Raw genomic sequence first — 22,823 nt, 5'->3', positions numbered from 1 at the left:
TCAGTATTTAAGGCAAACATGGCAGTTGGAAAGGAAATGTTGACAGATTATATCACAAATTTACTAATTTTTTTATTTTTCAGCTGAAATCTTCTGTTTTCTATTTCATCTGCATTTGTTTGCTTTAAATATTGATTCACTGGCCACTTTTATTAGTTTTGCACCGTAAGACCATTGACTCACCTTTTCCAATTCGAATTGACAAGATAAGGTCGCCGCATTGCCCATTATGACCGCCTCCGGGACGAATATTTTTAGATCTTTCAGGCTACAAACTGTAACGAGAGAAACAAGAACGGAAAAATTGCACATTCACTAATCAGTTTGCGAAATTTTTGTTTTGCTGCTAAAACGAAGTCGTTGAACTTGAGTTTTGGGGCCAAAACCGTTCCACGCGACGGGAGTGTTATAACTGATAAGCCGTACTGTGCGTTGGCCACTTGGTACGTATGTACGATGCTAATATTCGTTATCACATTCCCCTGACGCGATGATTCGCTTAGACGCAAACACTGCAACTGCAGCTGGGTACGATGAACTATTAAACCAACAAAAAAAAAAAACGAGATGCCGGACAGTGTGCGACAGAGAGCGAAATGGAGTTGGTAATGGAGAACTTTCCAGAAAGTATGACCATGCCGAGTGGACTTTGCCGAAGAAGTGTAAGTTTTCCCGGGGACACTACGCTGCAAGACGCAATCGGTCGGATGCAAATGGCCAGAATCACCCCCAGCTGACCTTCTCGTAAGACAGTCTCAAGTAGTCTCAAGCCATACGTATCCGTTCCGTCGGAAATTACTCGAAACCTTGCGAAAGTCGAAAGTGTGATCCCATAACTTCCTGTTTCAGTTCTCTATCTCTCTACTGAACGGGTGGCAACTCTTTACGGAGTGTGTGTGTGTGTTTAGGTCGATTAGCATTTACCCAGGCAAAAGCAAACGATTGCTCGTTCCCGTGTCCTTTCATCGTAGCGCTTCTATTTATCCTTCCAAGGCATGCAAATACATGCTGCTGCTGCTGCTGCCCATGATATGGCCATATGGCATTCATCGTCTTGGAACCCATAATTCATCTCCCACCCGGGGGTTTGACGACGACGGTACCATTCGGCTGGACCGGCATCAAAACCGGTAAATGGTGACCGAAACACCGGTGTGTTACTGGGGAGACCACTTCCGGGAACGGCATTAGCCAGACTTAAGACTTTAAGGAACTCTCGCCGGGCGAACGAGTGATGGTACGAAATTGTTTCAGCTTATTGTTTCTTGGGAGTGATGAAACTTTTGAACTGTACGCTCTGTGAGTCTCGGACGTGCAAGAGTCGTCCCACACCCGAGGAACACCGTGACTTGGGTTTGGAAACGTTCAATTGAATGTGGGATAGTGTTTCACAAATCAAAAACTTTCACACTATCCGGCCAACCTCAAAAAGACAATCTCGAATTGATTGTTTCTGCAATTATTGTATGCTGCTTTGATCCTCGGGGATGGGACGAGTGAATGCAACCGCATGCAGTATGTTTCATTGTGCCAATGAAAGTGTTGCATTTAATTTATGCGTTGCCAAGCGAAGTAGTGGCATCGAAGGTGTGCAATCGCTGCAGGGAATTTATGTTCATTTTTGCACTCACTGTGCAAAAAGGTTCGGGATTGAAGAATGTGGAAGAAGCGGAAACTAAGATCACTGGTCTATCTTTCCTAGAGCTTTGGTACGTTATGGGTTTCGGTAGAAAATCGATAATAGTTCCAGAAGATGTACACCAAAGTGTGTGAGTGTTGAAGTGCTTGGTGGTGAGGTGTTCCCTCTACTAATCGCATGAAAGGATCGGAACCATTATAAGGCAAGCAGAGTGTGGATGGATATTTGCTTAAAAGACACGATGGTACCATCAATGGAATGGAATTGAATAATGATGGTTTTCCATCCTGACATAAAGTCAGTCCGAAGCCTCTTAAGATCCATTAATGCACGATAAAACATGCAATGAATAAGTGCAGATTCAATCGTTAGAATCGACAAAAAGGGATAACGTCATATATCACCGATAAATGGGTGAACACATATGAAACATAAAGCTACACTTTGCCTATTGTGCTCTATCTACCTTTAAATTTCGCAAAGTTTAAATAACAAAAATGTGCCATTATCAGCCACGTACCGGATACGGGGAATGTGCCTATGTGGTAGTTAACATTAGCACCTGTTTTCGTTCTCGAAACACCGACAGCGGGCACCTTCACGATTATCAGGGCCAGCCTCACCAGGGCAGGACCACCACTGATATGAAATGTTGCATCGGATGGGTATAAAAAGCGACGTATCGCTTCACTCCACTGCATCACTCGCTCAGCCGACATGAAGGGGATCAGCGTGGTAGCATTGGTCAGCCTGGCGGCATTAGCCGCAGGGTACGTCGTAGTACCGGAGGATAAAGTAACCTACGCCGACAAGGATTTTCTGCTGAAGCAGAAACAAATGCTGGAAGTGTTCCAGCATGTGCACCAGCATGAAGTTCACACCGAGCTGTGGGAAGTGTCGAAAGCGTACGACATCGCGAAGCACTACGACCAGTACAGCAACGTGGAAGCGGTGAAGGAGTTCGTAACGCTCTACAAGCATGGTTTGCTACCGTTCGACGAGATCTTCAGCGTGTTTGACGATCACCATCGGGAGCAGGCGATCGCACTGTTCCATGTGTTCTACTACGCGAAGGATTGGGAAACGTTCTACAAGTCGGTCGTTTGGGCCCGGTTCCACGTAAACGAAGGTATGTTCGTGTACGCCGTCACCGTTGCCGTGTTGCACCGTAAGGATTTGGCGGGCTTGGAGTTGCCGGCACCGTACGAAATCTATCCGTACTACTTCTTCAACACCGAGGTTGTCCAGAAGGCGGCTCAGTACAAGATGCAGGGCTTTAGCGGTGTGAAGAAGGTGGACGATGTGTACACCGTTGTCATCCCGACGAACTACACGGGCTGGTATGTGCACACGAACGTTGACCAGAAGGTGTCGTACTTCACTGAGGATATTGGGCTGAACACGTACTATTACTACTTCCACGCGGACTATCCATTCTGGATGGGAGGCAAGGAGTTCGGACTGTACAAGGATCGTCGCGGTGAGTTCTACCTGTACAAGCATCAGCAGCTGCTCGCTCGTTACTATCTCGAACGTCTGTCCAACGATCTTGGTACGATCCCGGAGTTCTCGTGGTACAAACCGATCGTTACCGGATACTATCCGAACATGCACTACTACAATGGCGTTAGCTTCCCGTCTCGGGATAACTACTACGAGGTGTACACACCGGAACACTATCAGGATATTGAGGAGGTCGTTGAGTATGAGCATCGCATCCGTGAGGCGATCGATCTCGGCTACATTGTGTTGCCTGACGGACGTCACGTTGATCTCACCAAGCCTGAGTCGGTGGAGTACCTCGGCAATCTGGTACAGGCCAACCCGGACAGTGTGAATAGCCGGTTCTACAAGTACGTCGGATGGTTCGCTCGCATTCTGCTCGGAGGATCGGTTGAGCATTTTGAAAACCACAAAGTGCTGCCGGGAGTTCTGGAGCACTACGAGACGTCACTGCGTGACCCAATGTTCTACCAGCTGTACAAGCGTCTCATCCAGTGGTACTGGGAGTTCAAGGATCATCTGAAGCCGTACACGAAGGAGGAGTTGACTTTCCCGGAGCTACAATTTGAAGTAGTGGCGGTGGACAAACTGGTGACGTACTTTGATCGTTCCGATGCTGACATTACGAACGCCGTTGATGTGGAGGTGTTTGACGACACCACCATGAAGGCGGGTGAGCTGAAGAAGTTCGGCAAGATCGCACACTATCAAGGTGAGGATTTCGTCATTAAGGCACGTCAGTGGCGCTTGAACCACATGCCATTCAGCGTGGAGTACCACGTTACCGCCGACAAGGATGTGAAGGGTGTGGTGCGTATGTACATCGGTCCCAAGTACGACCAGTACGGCCATGTGTACGGAGTGAACGAGAACCGTGAAAACTTTGTCCTGCTGGATACGTTCGAGTTTGAGTTCAAGTCGGGATTGAATATATTTGTGCGCGAGTCGACACAGTTCCCGATGTACGTGCAGGATCGCACGCCGTACTTCGAGCTGTACAAGTGGGTGATGGATGCGTACAATGGTGAGCGTCAGTTCCCGCTCGATATGACCGAGGCCCACTGTGGTTTCCCGTCGCGCCTGATGCTGCCGAAGGGCAAGAAGGGCGGTATGCCGTTCCAGCTGTACTTCATCGTTTCGCCATACCATGCACCGACTGTTCCGCACCACGAAGGATACGACTACACGCTAAACTGTGGTGTCGGTTCTGGGGCGCGCTTCATCGATTCGCTGCCGTTCGGCTATCCGTTCGATCGTCCAATCGATGAGAAGGTTTGGTTCACGCCCAACATGTACTACCTGGACACGACGATCTACCACAAGAAGGAGGCAGAGATCAATGCCGTCCATTAGGGTGGAGCGATGCTATCCGAAACACGATCTACTGCATGTTTTCATACAGCGTCAGAGTAAAAGATAAATAAAATGAATTAAAATTTACCAAATACTCGTTGAAATTATGTTCCCGAGCACATAACATTTAAAGTGAAATTTAAAATCTTTTCAACGTGCTCGAGAATGTTTTATTTAACTTCATTAATCCACCAGGCAGGCGTTTCCGTGTCTATGCAAAGAGTGTGATACAATGTTTGCCTAACCATATCGCACCAAAGTTACACACAAACGTCGGCAAACTGGAAATGGCTGTGCCGTGGGAAAACAAAACACATCACCCAACAGGCAGCAGCAGCAGCACGTTGATGGTAACTGAGCATTTTTGTAACGTTTCTTGGCAAATTTTTGCAACGGCTCAGCAAACTTAATCCGTGCTACGAGGAAGAGCAGCAAACCACACGCACTCAACCGGCACAGTCTGGGTCGACAATTTCAATTAAAAGTAATGAATCTGAGCTTGTTTCGCACGCGATGTAGTGAGCGTCCCCATCGCATACGGCACATTAGAGTTTACTCTTTACTGTCTGTTGAGATAGAAGGAAAAATATGTTAAAAATTTAACATCTTTGTGAAGCGTACACGTTGAGCAAACTTGCCACTTCCTCGTGCCTCCTACGTGGGTTGAGTTGGAACACTAGTATGTCGGTTTTTATTAACATCCTTTTTATAAGCGACAAGGCTTAAAAAAGCTTACTTTTCTTATTTTTTTCACATCTTTTCTCTCGTTGAATTTAGCGAACTTTGGAGAAAATCTAAATGATGGTTACGACGTTTAGTCTTCAACCGAAAAACCCCGTCGTTTCGTATTCCATCCGGACATGAATCTTGTAGCAGCAAGAACTGTCAATAAAACAATTTCACCCTTGTAAACCAAGGTGACCTAGTAGATCGTCCAGAAAAAGATGTTCATAATCTATCAAACTCTAAAAACAAAATTGTTTTCAGCCTCATTTTCTGATCTTATACCCAACATACCCACCCTTCCCTAACCCATCGGGTCATCAGGTCAAGTGTCGTGCCCGTGCACTAATCGTACCACCGGTTAGCAACAAATTATCCATCATTATCGTATCATAATCATTTACACTACACGCCATTATGCTTCACGCTAGGCGAACACTTCACAAAGTCTCGCCGTGTCACTCGCCATAATTGGTGACGTTATTTACTCCACGTGATTGTCCATGCTTCATATATTGTCTTCTTTATGTGTGTGTTTTTTCTGTATTCATTTTCCAAGCACAGCTTGTTGATTGAAATCTCTCTAATGCAGGGAAGGAAAATTCATGTCTGACAGGTAGTGAACTAGGTCGAACAGCGGACATTATTACATGCTACCACCATCTGCATAGTTTGAAAAAAAAAAAACAGAATAATCTTACTTACCATTTGAAATCATTTCTGTTAATGCGATAAAACAGAGCAAAAGCGAACTAAACCATCCGTAGCCAAGTTTCCTGCGCTTCGACATTGTGTATTGAAGATTCCTGCAAAAGAAGAAAATAAAGTGATTAAATCATTGAAGAAATTGTTAAGTAATTATAAAATTGTTTGAAAATTTTATATATTTTTCTAATGGAAAATATTTGAAGACACTTTAAAAATGGTGCTCGTGACTGTCTCAGACCCTGTTCGTTGGATGTAAACGCCTGTTGGTATGCAATCAGTATACAATGAAGCAACCAAGCTTATACTTAACTGAATGTACTTAATTTTTTTTATTGGTTTAAATTAATAATTACCAAAAATAAAATTTTCTTAATATATTCACATTCAACTAACTGACTGACGCGTCCCAGACAAGACAATCAACCTTACAAAGTTTTTTGACCAGTTTTTTTCCGCCAACCTCATCAATCGGTGCTAATTTTACGTCCACATAAAACATTTTGATACCAAAAAAGAAGAAAACTAAACCATTACAAGACAAGGATGAAAAATTCTAAATAAAATCTACCGTCCAAACACCGACGACAAACGCAACCACTTCCGAAACGACAACTGGACAGACTTGCTGTTGGCACATCAAGTAAAAACTATACCTTCCACAACAAATCATCTCGGCTTTTGTTCCACACTGCTTTTCTTAAACACAAGGATAAATTGTGCAAAAAAAAAAAATAAACACACACACAGATACAACTCATCCGAAGAGGAAGAACCATCACTGGAAACCAACCGTAGCAAAAGGAAGGTGAAAAGTTTCGAACGGAATAATTTGATGATAACCTTCCGGTTGGAAAAAAGTGAAATTATGCAAATTTATTCCTGTACAACTGCGGTAGTACTAGAAGCTATCCTCCAAACCCCCGCTAAACCCATCATCGGGCACACTTCCTCAAGCACCGCAACACAGCAAGAGTTTTTCCGGCTGGCTGTTCCGAAGGTACCAGAGTGGCCAGAACCGAGCAGAAGTAACATCCATCCGTTTGTTCTCAGGCAAGTTTTTTTTGCCCTCCTCCCCATCCCTCTATTTTAAACCAACGTCAGAGCGTCATCAGCGTCATTGCTCCTTGAGCATGGGACGATGTAAATGCGTAAGGTGCAGCAGCCGAACCGAAAGTGAGGCAAAGAGTTGCTTCCTTCGTTCGTTCGTTCGTACGGAGCACGACGGTGAGATGTGAGGCAAGATGCGGCAAAAGGGGATTTTTAGTGAGATAAAGTTTTTCTCTTGTACAACAAGTCATGATTTTACCACCACAACACTCGTCCCTCTGTAGCGGGGGTTTTCCGTTCGGTTGGTCTTGGGCAAGTACATCTCATTCGTCTTCCATTGCTAACCACCGAAAAGCACTCGTTTTGGCCAACGTCAACGGGTGTATGTGTGTGTGTATCTGTTGCCATGTTGAACGTCATCTCGTCATTGCAGAAAAGCTGTTTAATCAGCGTTTTAAGCACAAAAGTTGTGTAAATGAGATTCTCAAAAAGCTGGAAATGATTGATGTTTGTTTTCGGTTCAACTTTTCCAACGTGTTCCAGTGGTACCTACGTGTTTTGTTTCATTTTGTGTGGCTGTGTGTGTGTCTTTCCTTTTTGCAGTTCAAAATTTGTGATGGCGCTTTATCTAGGCATTGGTTGGTTTCTCTCTGCCCGGGGGCATTTTAAACGGGTTCACTTACCCGTGGGTAAGTGCTTCAGTGAAATCAGTCCCATGAAACATGACGTACCCGATTGATGGCGTGAAAAAAGATGTTCTACCTTACTGGCTTTACGTCTAGCAGATAGTAAATGTGCCGGAAAGAAAGGTGAAGAACATTTGCTCTACGATAAAAGTTACTAACAATATGGTGAGGAAAAATAAATTTTTTTCGCACACGTTGGCTGCTCTTTTCCGGACTATAAAATCGATGCAATTTGTAGACTTTTTATTCGTAAAACAAATTAAAATGAGTTCCAAATCTACTTTCTACAAAATCACCGTACAACATTTAATAATCTCACATTTCGATCATTTCACGCCGATTCAAAGCTGATGGTTCACTTTTTTTAAGCAAAAATTTCACATTCAGCTTTGAAGGTACATTTCCATTAACATTAATGGTCGAGTGCCACTTGCTGGACACAATGCGCGCTATTTAATCGAAATTGTAGATGTAGCTGGTAGTAGAAAAGAGGAGAACAACAACAGCCAATAATAAAAAAAACGAAACGATCCAACAACGCACAATAATAGCCCTGAACGGGCACCGCAACACAGAGTGGCAGAGTGTGAATACCAAAACATTCGACTGATCTTATGCTACGTTGAAATACCATCCGTTCCATCCATTCCATCGAAAATTCGGTGCTTCGTAAAATGGTGAGATGGCCCCCTTCGCCCCTCTCTAGCACGACAATTCCAACTTCCCCATCTCATGGTGCGCAAGTATGGCGTGTGGCCGGTTTCGATGGCTAGAAGAACATTTTAAATTGTTTACATTACCATTAAATCTAAATTACGTACAATTTATTGTTTTCAAGTGTTTCGCCTGATAGCGCCTGGTTTGGGTCCTGTGGTGGTTGGGACGGGGTTTGTACAGTATGGTTTTATGAAACTGTCCAACCTTAACGAAACTGGTTTTTGCATTCTAGCCGTGACAATGCGGGAAGTGGATTTGGGGGTTGGGAAGGAACGACAGAAATGGCTAGCGAGCGAATGCGAAACGGGAATGATTTAATGCGACTGTCAAAATTTACATACGACAGGTGATCGCTTCGAAGGAAATTGAAATGCCACCGGTGCGTTTTGCATCGGTTGTTTAGGTTTCAATTTTCAATATGAGATAGTTTTTGTTTCCAGCTTTCCAGCTGCAATAGGTTGTAATCATTTTTTGCCAGTTGTTTGTTAAAGATATGAAATTAATGCGAAAGCTCTGTTTACATTAGGCCAAGGTTTTCTTCAAGTGAACTTTTTTTAAACGCATTAATTCTGATATTGGATGGCATTTAACTTACATGAATTTCAAGTGTCAAATGTCTTGGAAAATGACATTTTCCCAATCTTTTCCTTGACACATTTCCTTAAAAGATCTTATGAAATTTTATTTATATTGTTAGAAACTGTTGGAAGAGTTTGTGAGTGTTAATGTTATTAATTCTCTCTCTCTCTCTCTCAATCTCTCTTTCTCTTTCTCTCTCTCTCTTTCTCTTTGCTTTTAAGGTCACGCCGGCCATTTCTGACTTACTAGACTTAAAAAAAGCAAATTAAATAGAGCAAACAATAACTTATACCGAAATACTAAATAATTACCCATGGAGACGCCTAGTACTTTTGAAAAATGTTGTTTTTTGTTTGGTTAGTACCCGCGTCACAGTATCTCATAACAAGGCATAACATAGTTTTAATTACAACGATTTTCAATAAGAAACTTCAACGTTTTGTTTATCTTTAAGGAACTTTACTTATACAATTATTTATACTGTAATACTAAATAATTACCGATGGAGACGCCTAGTCCGTTTGAAAAATTGCTTGGTTTAGAACGGCTAGGCAGTATTAAGATTTATTTTTACCACATAGCCAGATAGTAGCCAGATAAGGAACTTTAAATTTCTTCTCTTTGGTACGTCCCAGTTTAACACACGTCTTTACGTTCTAGAGGAACTGAGCTTTAAATTCACTTACATTCGTGCTACATCTAAGGGTTGTTTCAAGCCTGAATCAAAGTCTTCAAAATCGATTGAAGTATTCACTTCACCAAGTTTAACTAACTCATCTCCTATCGCCGACAATCTTCAATCTATTTTGATCACTAAGTATAGATAATTTCGTCCGTTTTTACAAGGATGCTTCACGTAGAATTTAGACACTATTTTCTAATCCATCACTGATGGATATCCTACCAGCAACGGGCTGTACCGCTTCCAGTGGCAAAACAAAAATAGCCCATCTCATCTCCACTTTGTAGTTAGTCAGTCCTTCCGGATAGTTGACAGATTTGGCAACACTGCATCATTCGCATCGGTTGAAGAGATCCACCAAAACGAAAGGAAGCATCACCAGCACCACCAGTGAAGGCTGAACTGGCTCCATGCACGATGTAGACAAAAGCTTACGCCTAAGCTAAATAGACACGTTGAGTGCCACTACTTGGCACGGTTGAAAGCACTCGCCGTGAAAACCTGTCCAGCCCACTTAATTGCCAGCGGGAAAACAAAGAACCCGATGTTTCCGGACCGAAGCGTCAAGCAGAGGGGCAGACGAAAAATTGCAACGGAACTAAGCGATGGCCGTTGTGTCGCCCTTTTTGTTGTTGTGTATTGTTGAGCACCACCAGGACACCTTTCCACCGTTCGGGTTCTCTCTCCACTGCCTTCCACTGGATGGGAATGGATGGAATTTTTCGGCAGTACCGTGCACCATAAATGCAATCGGTACAAGAAAAGGAAGATTTAATGTTTCGATAGGATTAACTACGTTTTTGCACTTTCTACCCCTCCCTCAGTCCGGTGTGCGGTTCGCTTCACTGTCCACGCGAAAGAAACACTAGACGAGTTGATCCTTTCATAGAGCGATTTACTCTGTTTTCCGACTTTTTATGTTCCTCTTATTTTTTTCTTTCCTTCCCCTTTCTGTGAGCGAATATTCCATTTATTCATCGTTTCATCCTTCGTGCGGCAACTTACGCCAAAGCTTCCGAACTCATGGGTGCATCAGTTGAAACAAAGCAAAGAAGAAAAAAAGCTAGTCCTCTCCACCATCCACCATTGCCAGCCAGCAAGCTGGTGCAGGAAACGGACCCCATTCATTTATTGTTATCCTTTCGCTATGCGCTTGCTGGCTGCTGTTTTGTGTTTTTATTTTATTGTGTAAGTTTCGCTACCACGTACTGATCATGTCGCTTTCGACAGTGAAAAATTGTTTTTCGGCATATCGAAGCCCAAACCCCAGCGGGCAACAGTGGGCGAAACAGCTGCTTCGTGGTGGTTAAAAAAATATCACCACGTATTGGAAGTTGATATCAAATCATTGTAAATTGTGTATTTTGTTGGCATGATTGACTCAAAGTGGGTGTTTATTTTTTGTTTTTTTATTTTTGTGTAAAGAAGTCCAAACGATTCCGATTGATCTTCAACATTAAATGGAATGTGTATGTGTTAGAATGGACAAAAGTATAAAGTTAGATGTGGCCACCATCAATTGCCCTTTCCTTAATGCTATTGTTGTATATCCGTTTTGCTGTGCACCACGACAACAAGCGATTATTGCACTTTTCATCTCACTGCTCGAATTTTCGAACAAGGGAACTAAGCGAGAGATGCTTTCGAGTGTACAAACACATTTTTCTTCTCTCCCGTTTTTTTTTTGCCTGACCACTGCTGCTGATGCACCGTTTTTGGGGGGAAGCAATTTTTTCTCCAAACGACCGCCCGTGTTACCATGCTTGTGTGTTGGTGTAATATTTTCACCAAGTAAAGGCAAGTTTTGTTATATTACACTTTGCATCAGCTCACTCTTTGGCCAGTGAGCTCTTTTGTCTGGTGGCGAAAACTGGTGCGATGTACGGCGAGCAGCGAGATGAAGGCACCCGTTTGCTATTATTTACGTTTTTATTTATTTTACGCCATATTTTTATCCCACCTCGAACGTGGGAGGGTGAAGGCTATATATGGCTGACTGGGTAGAGATCCAGTCGATGGTCTTTGCATCGAGTGCACCGGCAGGCAATCGGGAGATATATTTTCCAACACCAAAGTACCAACAAAAACAGGGTGCCATAACCTACCGAACTGTACTGGTTCATTGGCTTCTGCTTTGCGAGTAAAGGGAAGGTGTAGGTTGGTACCGTCATTCATTTGCTGACCAAAAACCATTCCTCCGATTTTGGGTTGCGATCTTCACAAACCGTACGTGGCGTATATACGCTGAAGTGGTGAGATGGACACAATACATGGACTCTTGTTTATCTTCCGAGTGCTTTTGTTTTCGCGCACCGCAAGCACTGAAGTTGTGTGGCAACAAATCTGTCAATCAAACACTGTTTCTATAGGGTTATTTGTTAAGAAAGAATTGTTAATATGTATCGTCAGGTTCATTCGTAACATTTTTTTATCGATAACGAATGATTTATTTGTTAAGGTATCGTTTACAGTTTTGTTTATTTTATCCTTTGTAATACACTTTTTTCCTTTCTCTCTCTCCCTCTCTCTCTTTCTCTTATTGGCTTTTAACGATCTCTGTCTAATAAGCCAGAAACACGCCGGCCATTTCTGGCTTAATAGATTTTTTATTAAAAAAAGGCTAATTAAATATAGCAAATAATTACTTAAACTAAAATACTAAATAATTACCGATGGAGACGCCCAGTACTTTTGAAAAATGTTTTATTTTTTTGCTTGATTAGAACGGCCAGGCCGTATTAAGATATATTTTTACCACTTAGCCCCACTTTATTCCTTAAACTGTTAAATTAATTCTGTATGAACTGCACTAGTTAATTAAAAAAAGAATACCGCTTTAAAGAGCCCGGAAAAGATTATTTAGCATACCTGCACACTATTCGATTTCCCGTTTATCGAATTTCAATAAAAATAATTAAAATTGTTGAGAAATACCCTTCAGCTGGCAAATCCATTGACTGACACAGCCACAAGCTTATCCGATTTCAAACCGAACTTTCATGCGAATGGAAATACGCGTCATACAGCCATTTTCATTTATTTCCTTGTTTTAACATTTTTCAAAATTCTGCGTGCGTGTATGGGTGAGAGAGATTTTTGTCGTTTTTTGGATGAAAAAGGGAGAATTGGTTTTGTGTGGATGTGTGCCATCAATGTCAGGCCATACTGATTGATTTCGTTCACGAAAGCTCTCACAGGCTAATGATGAGATGTCATTTGGGATTACGGTAATCTGGGTGGGATTATTAAAAATCAATTCCACGCTTCTCTTGAGACACACCAAAACACAAACAGAAGCGTTGAATGTGTGGGAATGTGTGTGCTTGTGATGACGCTTTATAGGGAATTTTCTTTATTCTTCAATTATTTATTTTTCCCCCATTGCTACCGCATAATCTGATGATGGATGGCAAGCATTTACTAGCTTGACGGCTGAAGAGATCAAAGAGTGTGCAAAGTTATTGAGCTTATTTGTTTCAATATCTTTTTTTTACTATTGCAAAAAATACACTTAAATAAGTACATGGTACAATAAGTTTGGTACACTTTGAAAAAGCTCTCCAGTGTTCCAGTTGCACACCATAATTGAGTTTTCTCGGGGCGGATATTCGAACTTAAAACTGCACTTCCGGTGCTTTCGAAACCGTTCGTAACCGTTTGTTTGGTTTTTAGCTAACGGGTCACACAACGACGGACGTCCAGCTGCCACCCACCGCCCCCTGAAAACGGACGTACGTGCGCCGGAAGTACGCTCACGACGTCAGAAAACCAAACTGCCTTCGTAAGCTCCTAATAACGCCATAATTAGCTCAAGCTTTTCCCCCACCATTCCCAGCCCCATTGACCGATCACGAACGACGGATGATTGCGGGTATTTTTCTGCCTCCGTAGCTTTATTTTATTTTCAAACCGGCGATTTATTATCATTCCTATCAGCCACATGGCCTCGTTTCACCCGCTCGATCGCATGGATACGCTAGCTGATGCCGTGACTGTCGTCGTTCCCATTTGTACTATGATGCCCAAGCAGTGCAGTACTGAAACGATGAACCGAGAGGATGAACATTTTGCACAGTCCATCGCACACCGACTTTCCACAATGTTTCCGATCAGTGCGGAACACCATAATGGCGCGTTATGCGCGTGACGGCCAATAACACGTCCAGCGGTGAATGGCCAACTATTTAATGGTGTCGTATAAAATGGAGAAGGATCAAAAAGATGAATGATTTGTCGTTCATTGCTAGTGAAGCATACATTTATGTAGGTTGAAATATGTTTACCCAAAAATTTTCAATATTTTATGGAAGTTTTTAGTAAACAATTTTCACTAATCGAAGTTTACCTCCATTTTGTTTTAATACTTCTTAAACCCGTCCTTTAACCGTTTCATAATCTTATTTCCGGGAAAACAACAACCCGGATAGGGCCTAATGGCGATAAATTACATTGACCCACCCGAAACTCGAATACGTCAAAAACTCACAAAAGCGACCCAGTTTGCAATTTTTTGACCCATTTCTGCTTAACAATACCATTCGAAATGTGAGAAACATTTCGCACAGCCACCAAGTGTACGATACAAAAGACTACAGATCGTCACATATAAAGCGTTCCGCTGTGTGAGGGGATTAGGATTCCATTGCTTAGAACACATCATTTGCCTGGGCGATTTAAACGCAGCAGCATTCGTGAGGGGGCACTCATCCGGAACAGAACGGAAGTGAAACTTTCGACTGCCGTCTGCCCGAAGAGTCGCGTGGACGAGAAGACCACAATCGGGTACAGGACGATTTATTCGTCCAAACCCCCCTTTGCACGAACCTTAATGGTTAGCAGGAAACGGGATGAAAGCACTTGGCCAGCACAATCGGTTGGTGAGGTTCCGCTTTTTGAACGGTTTTATAAAGCAACAGCACACTTCCGGCTGTTACAGGTGGGAAGAATCAACAAATGAAACCTGCCAGTGTGTGTGTGTGTGTGTGTGTGGTGGAATGATTGTTTTGCTAAAGTTGCATGATATCGCAAAAGGAGTACATAATGGAACGCTTGCAAATGGGAAATAAATTATTTGTTTTTGAAAAATCTTGACAATGATTTAACATTTTATACACATTTTAAAACCTTATATGAGAATAAAACAATATCAAAATTAGCAAAAATTTTAACTATTCCAGACGAAGATACTTTAAAATCAGTGCTTCTTAAGCAGAAATTTAGAATTGCCAAGTAATGATAAAATGGCGGACTTTAAGAGAAGATTAAGCGATTTTTGGCTGTAGTTCTGCCAGTACTTTGACTAGAAAGCAAGCAGAAGTTAAAAAAAAAATTGAAAGCTCTTGTCAAGTGTAACTGTAAAATTTCAAAAAGATGACTTTAGTATAATGTCAAAAAAAATCTACACAACAAGCAATAGTTAAATAATGCTTCAATTTTGAATTTGAGTTGAAAGCAATTATCTTACTTGTGTAATTTCATCTTGTACGAATAATTCAAACACAAGATTTATTCATTACCGGGCCATATTTAAAGTAGAAACGCCTGCCGTTAAACGGAAGACGAATGGGCATAATTTCGTAAAGGAAGTCATTCAGAGCACTATTGAAAATTTATTTCTAAACATACGCACACCTCATCCTTTTGCCTCCGCCCAGGAGCTGAAATATGCTCCCGTAAGCGTTATTACGATCTTTCGAATAGATTTAAATTACCCACTGCAAACTCATCACATTTGCCTTCCATTCTCCTTGTGCTTCTTGCCCCATCCTTTATGCAATCTAACCAACGTAACCATATTCTTCACCAAACAAATCTGCCTGATTTTCCATACAATTTGCTCCTTACCAGCAGCAAAACTTTCCACGGAACGGTAGGAAAAGAAAATGTGAGCTTGAGAGAGAGAAAAAGCAAGCGAGAGAAAGTGATACGACTGGGATGAAAAGAAAAAAAGCCGCCCATTCAGCAGTGGGACAAATAAAATTTCACCATAAATTAGGATGAGCTGTACGACAAAATAAATATCTGGCCCATCGGGGCCCCCAGAAACTCGCCACCGTATCACCGTTTCGTCTGGCGCGTGGAAAATGAATGGGCACAACGAGTTGCATGCCGAAGCGTCGAGGGAAATGACAATGTGGGCATTTTTCATGTCTTCACCCAAGTGCCACACCCTTTGCCCATCATCCTCTGTCAGACCATTTTACGGTAGGCTTACCTTCAATCATGGCCCGAAACGCATGGTGGTACGGTACGAAGCGGCAGGTTTTTCCATCGTATCGAAATCAGGAGCGAATGATACCGGGTGGGGTTTCACACTGAAGCGCCCTTCAAATAGAAAAATCTGAGCTAGCAATTTTACATCTTCTTTTGTGTGTGACCTCTTTTTCTTTCCTTCCTCCGCCCCGTGCCTTCCAGGGTTCGTTCTTTTCCCTTTTTTTTTTGGTGTTCCATTTCTTCTACTGTACCATTCACCCATGGCTGAATAAATTTGCAATCTTTCAAAATGAGATAACGCTTGTTACGCGTGCCCGTGGTCGAAGTGTATATAAATAAATGATTACTTAATATTCAAGAGTCATTCTCGTCGCCTTCCGTCCTTGGTGGGGTGTTTTTCTTTTTCGTACTTTTTTTTTATTAGCATGGGACAATATGGCCACTTTTAGGTAGATTGTACGAACGCACCGCCCATCCATCAGCTGTTGTGACTTTGCTGACACTCACTTTACTCTTTCCCATGACTGTAAAATTGAGTTTGTTCAATGGGCTGAGGCGAGCATATTCATGAAGGTGGGTAAGGGTTTTTCCTTCTTTTTTTTTTGGTCTCTCGCTCTCCATATTTTGGTGTTGAATTATTGGGAGTAATTTTGATATTTGCCTTTTTCGAGTGGATAAACGTATCCTGTCCTTGCTTTTTTTAATTCTAACTGTTGCTTAACACTAGAATTATCAAGCGTTTTAAGCGTTTTTCGTCCCTATTTAATTTTTAAACAATTTCGAAGAGTTGGAATTTATTTTATTGTTTATTGGAGATCTTTCTAAAGCATATATATTTGTAAAATTCTATGGTTTGTAAATCCTATGGTTCTACTACCATTGGATTGTTTAACGCCAAAAAATACATAATGTGATGAAAATGAAGCGCTAGTGTTAAAGGTGCATTGTACTAACTATTGTGTGGATATATTTGGATATAAAATTGATTCCACCCTTTTCTTGATATTAAAAAATATATTAAAAATCGTAACTGTTTCGTTTGAGTTAAATAAAAACTTTAAAAAAAATTCATTCGAGGAATTCGTAATAGTAATATTTGTGTAAAAACGACGCTTCAGAGCAATTTTCTGTTTGTGTTTTAAAAATGATAGGTATGACAATCAAATTTAAGTTATTAACATATTTTTCTACAATTTTTTTCTACGGAAAATTGGTTCCGGAATATTTATTAACCATAAAGAAAAAACAAAAAATAGCAGCAAATTTTCACCTATTTTGAAATCAATCAATAGTACAGTTTGAAAAAAAAATTTTTTTTTTTGACTCTACAATCCACTCGGATGAGTTTCATCCTTTCATCAAAGAAAACACAAACAGCTTACCGTGCTTTGCCGAGCAGTTTTGCAGAAAGTTTCATTACAAAACCCCTTTTGTCTTTTGTCGAAATCCGTACCATTGCGCAACCACTATCGGATCGATGGGTGAAGTAACAGAACAAGTAAGCAAAAAACAAAAACTGGAAGTAAAACATACTTCAAAGCGCCGATTCGTTTTTGCATATAATGCACCTTGAATCGTTTCAGCTACTTACCAACCTGGTCGGGAAAACGGAAGTAGAGCACACACACACACACACACATAGAAAAAAGAGGAAAAGACATTCAGCAAATAGATTCATGGCAAACAAACCACTGAAACGGAGAAAGTGGTGTTGGGACGCCAATCGCTCGATTCATTTACACTCGCTTCGATATTTCTGCTTTCCTCCTATCAGCCGGAAGCTCATTTCGAAGGCGCGTAAACAGCATCGGAAGTGCTCGCAATGGCACTCCTGCTCAATGGCGCTTCGAACTTGTTTTATTTTTCCCCACTGTTCCGGGGTGGGCTATATTTTTTTCGTTCGTTGTTTTGCCAAACCAAACTTTCCAATCGTTCGTACTTTCCCGAATCAAAGTTTTTCAAAAAGTAATCAACTCACTCTCGTTCATGCGTCGTTTCCCCCCAGCTATTTCGGGTGAATGAAGTTCGTCCCAAAAAAAAAGAAAAGTTTTTTTTTGTTGTATTCGTTTCCAATGCCGTAGCGGAGTTTTCCCGGATTTGTTCCACCTTTCAATTCCACGCACCCACCGTTCAAATCGTTTCATCGAGTCACCTGCTGAGAGGCTGGTGGAGGCCAGTGCCGATCGGAAATGGTTTCGATTCGCGAATCAAAGTTTCACGCTTTTCCACTGGTCGGACGATTTCCCATCAAGCAGTGGCAAAAGCAAACGGCAGTGTGAGGGTGATACGCTTTACTAAATGCACTTCCCACACTAGCAGCCAACGGGAAAAACTGCTTCAATATGCAGATTTAAACGAATAAAATGTGATAGATTAAAATGAGGATGAATTCTAATAAGCTTTGGACGGTCTTACATTTTTCCTTCCATAGCCTTCGGCATTCCTTCTCCTATCGGGCGTGTTGTGGATGGGAAAGCATTATCTGCAAAGAAATGGTAAGGGAGAAAAAAAGAAAAGCACAAAAGTGAAAACCGAATTCGACTTACTTTGGATGAGGTGAGTTTACAAAACGATTAGAACATCGAACCTGCCGTGTGCGGGGAAGAGGAAAAAGAAAAACTCCTCCTTCCGGTGTGTGCAACGATAAGGAAACTGTCGCTGTGACAAAAGCTAACTTTTTACTTAACCTTTGATGAATCGATACGTGGTGAGAAATGTGTATGACGCAAAAGAAAAACGCGTTGGTGATGAATTTGAAATTTAGATAAGCCGCACGTGGCATCGATATGCTAAATACTTTCGACAAAAAAAATACGCATTTGTTTCGGGAAGTTGAATAAGTTGAAAATAAGGAAACGAATCGAAGTTGTTCAATGAAAATAAAATACAGAAGAGAAACTTTTTCAATAATGTTTTATTTTTTGTTAGAAAACAAATAAAACCGAAATCAAAAATTTCTTTGTAAGAACAAGCGATGATATTGTAAAATTTAATAAATAAAATAAAATGTTTCGTACAACCTAACAAAGCCAATGGTATGGTTCAAGCTGTTCCCTACTTTTGGCGGCTTGTTCTACGTCGAACTGTACGCTTCATTTAAATTTGCGCTGGTGTACCAGATCAACCGTAACCTATATCCGGCAGCAATATGTCTACCATGGCTAGCGTAAATGCAGCCAATTTTCCATCGAGTTGAGTGAAATCTAATCTCGCTAATGAGGAAATATGACAGGCTTATGACGCACACCTCCCCCTATGGTCCCATTGATCCCCCTCGGTCAGCCGATTCCCATTCATGAAACCCATAATGCTCACCCCGATAAGTACGTAGTGGAATACGTCCGAAAAGTGGCCCTTCAGTAGCATTTACCCGGTCCGAGTTTGCCGAGGCTTATCGGATTGAAAATCAAGTTCAGATCAAGCCCAGATCAAGGCAGTCCGGTATCAGCGCCCACATCACCATGCCCCAAAAGTATCATTATTTTTATTTATCAAACCCACCAACGTCTCTATTGTTCGTTTGGGTGGAATTTGGACGTTGCCCTTTGCAGCTTACTGGTCAGCAAGAAAGGGGGAGGAGGGGAGGTGGGAGCAAGGGAATGTGTTTTGTGATGGAGGACGATATTGGACCGGATTATCGCGCAACTTGCGGGTGGCATCGGTTGTACGCAATCCGCGCAGACCCGTATCGATCGGTCGCCAGTGAACGTTTTCGTTAAATATCTCCATTTGCCTGCACCAAACCCCACCCGGCACAAAAGGACCAACCACACTTTCGCACGACTGTCAATCGATAGTAAGCGAACCGTATCTAATGAAGCTTTCAGCAGCAGCGCCAACAGCTCATATGTCGGCAGACAGTGCCCATCGCATGTACGGCAAACTGGATCCACACACAGAGCCACACAGAGCAAAACTTGGTTAGCAGATTTGAGATAGCACCGAACGTCGTGATACGTCGCAGTGTGTACGCTGTGTACGTTTATTCATTCATTTAGTGAATTGAAAAACATTTATTTGCTTGCAAAAAAAAACCTCTCGCGAAACAAAAAAACAAAACACACGCAAATAGAATCGGGAAGGAGAAATACCTGAATTGGCTTGGGCAGAAAATAAGCGTTTTTAGTCTGCCATCGATGCAGCAGAAAACCTAAACACAAATAAAACCGAAGGTCAGAACACTGCCGAGGGTCTGTCGGGTTCAAGGATCGACACCAGTGCTGTTTCGGTTTCTCATTCCGTGGTGTGCTGTTGATCGGGAAAACCTCGGGGCCCCAAAAAATGGAAAGCCGGAAAAAAAACGTAGTCCAAAGAGCAAAATGAAATAAATTAATCGAATGTGTTTCCCCCGGGCCCGGTACGCACCGTGGTACACCCAAACAGCACAACTCCCGCTCGATGACAGATCGAATCGGAATCGGCTCGGTTCATTTGATGGACCAGTCCGCAACAGTCCAATGCTCTGTTCGGACGCTCGCGCGTGAGGGTGGGATTCCGACGACATTAGTCTTCCTGAGAGCCAAATGGGATGGATAAAGGGAATAAAAAATTACCCACAGAACTGTACGACCGTACCACGGTCAAGCTATCGTTCGAAAAGCGCCGGTGGAACGTTCCGATTGGCCTCGTACCGTTGTACGCACCGTTCGATTTTGAGGGCAACCAATGCAATGGTGGCGGTTCGTGCAGGGGGGAAACGTATCCGTTGCGGTCGTCCATAGCTGGAGCCAGTTTTCGTAATAGTTATAACTTATCGACAGATTGATAAATGTTCACCCTGACGGGTACAACCTCGACGGTTCGACACTTAAAGGGAGGAGCATTGGACGGTAAGCCTGGCCAAAAGTTAACGTAGTAGTGAAAGCTTCGTTAGTGTTGGTTTTTTTTCCTTCTTTCATTCTTTCGTTGATGTTGTTGTGTGTTAGCAAACGTACAATCAACTACTTTACTACGTTTTTCATTTTATTTTTTTTGTTACTTCCTTACTCCTGTTGACGATGGTGATCATGCCGATGATGATGATGATGATGATGATGTTTGATGATGACGATACACGTTCTCCGGGGGGTTTGGGGTGTTGAAAGACGAAATGCTTATTCATCATTTTTGCCACAAATAAACTTACGCACCGGCCGGATACTGGATGGTGTGGCGAGCAAAGCACAACACCGCAAAACACGCACGCAACGATCGGGAAAAAGCTCACGTAATGAAATGACTTTCCATCCACTCGATACCTTTTTGGGTACTCACAACGATGGTGAGAAAGGACGGGAGAAAGGTGACGGTTTTTTTGTTGGGTTGTCGTTGATTAAAAGAACTTTACCCGTGTGCAGGAAAGAGAGAGGATGGGAGGGAGAGGTGAAAAAACTAGGCAATTGTCGATGCCTCAAACGTAACACATACACACATCGGTGATTTATGGCGAGAGTAGATCGATCGTACCGAACATTGTTCCTTGTGGTGATAGAGTGCGGATTGGATGCGTTTGACAAATTTGCTGATTGAAGGGCACCTGGAAGCGACATGTTTCGTTGTATATCACCACCCAAAAAAGGGATGAACTGTAAAACAGTATCATAAAGTTGTTGAGTAACTATACTTTATTATCATATATGCTATAGACAAATGGACTGATGAATGAATGAAGCAAATTTTTTTCCATTGAATCTTACGTTTAATTAGCCTTTTATCAAAATTCGTTTAAGCCCTATCAAAAAAGCAAATCACTTAAAAGGTTTTCTCTTAAAAATTCTCTTCAAGGCATCTGAGTGCCTTTGGGAGAATTGGATATTTTCGGTAGAACGTTATCCTTGATCAATTAAAGACACATTTTTACTAAAACCTTCAGCTGCCCTTTCTGACAATCGCCTACAGTTCATTGAACTCTACTAACAATTTCTCATATAATATTATATCTTTTCCAGGTCCTTACTGCTTGGCTCGAACAATGCTGGATGCATCTCTAGATGGGAACTCGTTTAAAAAAAGGTAAGTCCTAAGATTTTTTAATAATACGTTGTGCGCTTTGTGGAATAATTTGTCTCTTTTGGTACGCAATAGCTAATCAATCACATTTTGCAAAGGAAAAATAGTACCTAAAATTTATTCAGTTTTGAATTCCAAAGACATTATTTCAAAAAATTTATTGTTAAATAAGACAATTTAAAGTATTATGAATCCAATGTTATCCAAACATTTACCAAGCAAAAAAAGAATCTAGAAACAAATTTCAACGATATCAAAAGATATTTTTACTCCTCTTCGAAGCACAAAATTTGGTTAAAAGATTGAAGATGTTCTAAACTTTGTCCATAAAGTTTGAGATTTTTTTTTCAAATTCAAAAGATCGTGCTTCAAACCTTCTTATACTTCACCTCACTTGGAGAAAACTTTCAAGTAATAGCTCCACACTTCTTCCCTGTGAAAGACATTCTTGACAAATCAAGCCACTCAAAGAAAACACCTTGTCCGGAAAAAAACCAAACAAAGAAGCCCTTAAGTGGATGTTCAACTGTCCCTGCACTCATAATTGATCAAAGAAAGATTCTTGTTCCAAGAAAACCTTTTCCCCCCGTTCGAAGCACGGGCCAGACACTGGGAGACGTCCCAACCGCTACGGGGACACTCAAACAGTGAGGGATAATAAAACTGGACACAGCATATGCACATTTACTGCTACACACTCCGTACACGAGGCCTGTGCTGTGTTACGACTTACGATTGCCTTGGGAATGGCTTTCCCTGCGGCCAACCACAAGCGGGCGGTTCACATTGTGTGGTCTAGAAAGAGCGGTTGCTACATTTGCTGGAACACCAGCCAGTGTGCTCTGCTATAGCCGAAACGATGTGACTGACCTTAAGCAAACACTCGCATACAGACACACACACACACGCGCACTCACTGTGTTTCATCTGTAACACAAGCAAAAGGGATGAAGATTCGCAGAGTAATTATTGCACCAACTGAAAC

At 41.9% G+C, this 22,823-nt stretch overlaps 2 protein-coding genes and 1 long non-coding RNA gene across 6 annotated transcripts in view; 2 read left to right on the top strand and 1 right to left on the bottom strand.

Annotated features, from left to right (window-relative positions):
* LOC125763100 (uncharacterized) overlaps positions 1 to 22,823 on the bottom strand; it is a 198,610-nt gene that overhangs the window by 13,205 nt on the left and 162,582 nt on the right. For all 4 annotated transcript variants that reach the window (XM_049425926.1, XM_049425928.1, XM_049425925.1 and 1 more), the window contains 3 exons: positions 18,266 to 18,332; positions 5,924 to 6,024; positions 184 to 275 (listed from right to left, as the gene is read on the bottom strand). In XM_049425926.1, the coding sequence (XP_049281883.1) occupies positions 184 to 275; positions 5,924 to 6,024; positions 18,266 to 18,291 (219 nt within the window). In that variant the 5' untranslated portion in view covers positions 18,292 to 18,332. The remainder of the gene's footprint in view (positions 1 to 183; positions 276 to 5,923; positions 6,025 to 18,265; positions 18,333 to 22,823) is intronic.
* On the top strand, positions 2,327 to 4,587 carry LOC125763059 (hexamerin-1.1-like). Its single transcript, XM_049425837.1, has one exon. It carries the CDS (start codon positions 2,357 to 2,359, stop codon positions 4,493 to 4,495), a length of 2,139 nt encoding a protein of 712 aa, XP_049281794.1. The 5' UTR covers positions 2,327 to 2,356; the 3' UTR covers positions 4,496 to 4,587.
* LOC125763153 (uncharacterized) overlaps positions 21,777 to 22,823 on the top strand; it is a 125,413-nt gene continuing 124,366 nt past the window's right edge. The window contains exon 1 of the long non-coding RNA XR_007418308.1: positions 21,777 to 21,841. This is a non-coding gene — a long non-coding RNA (uncharacterized LOC125763153). The remainder of the gene's footprint in view (positions 21,842 to 22,823) is intronic.

This window comes from Anopheles funestus, chromosome 2RL (assembly GCF_943734845.2).
Source record: "Anopheles funestus chromosome 2RL, idAnoFuneDA-416_04, whole genome shotgun sequence".
Lineage (NCBI taxonomy): Eukaryota > Metazoa > Arthropoda > Insecta > Diptera > Culicidae > Anopheles > Anopheles funestus.
Note: the sequence above shows the minus strand (reverse complement) of the source record. Positions and strands in the feature narration are given on the sequence as shown.

Excerpts from the sequence above, each read along its gene's own strand:
- LOC125763059 (XM_049425837.1), top strand. The coding sequence starts at position 2,357 with ATGAAGGGGATCAGCGTGGTAGCATTGGTCAGCCTGGCGGCATTAGCC.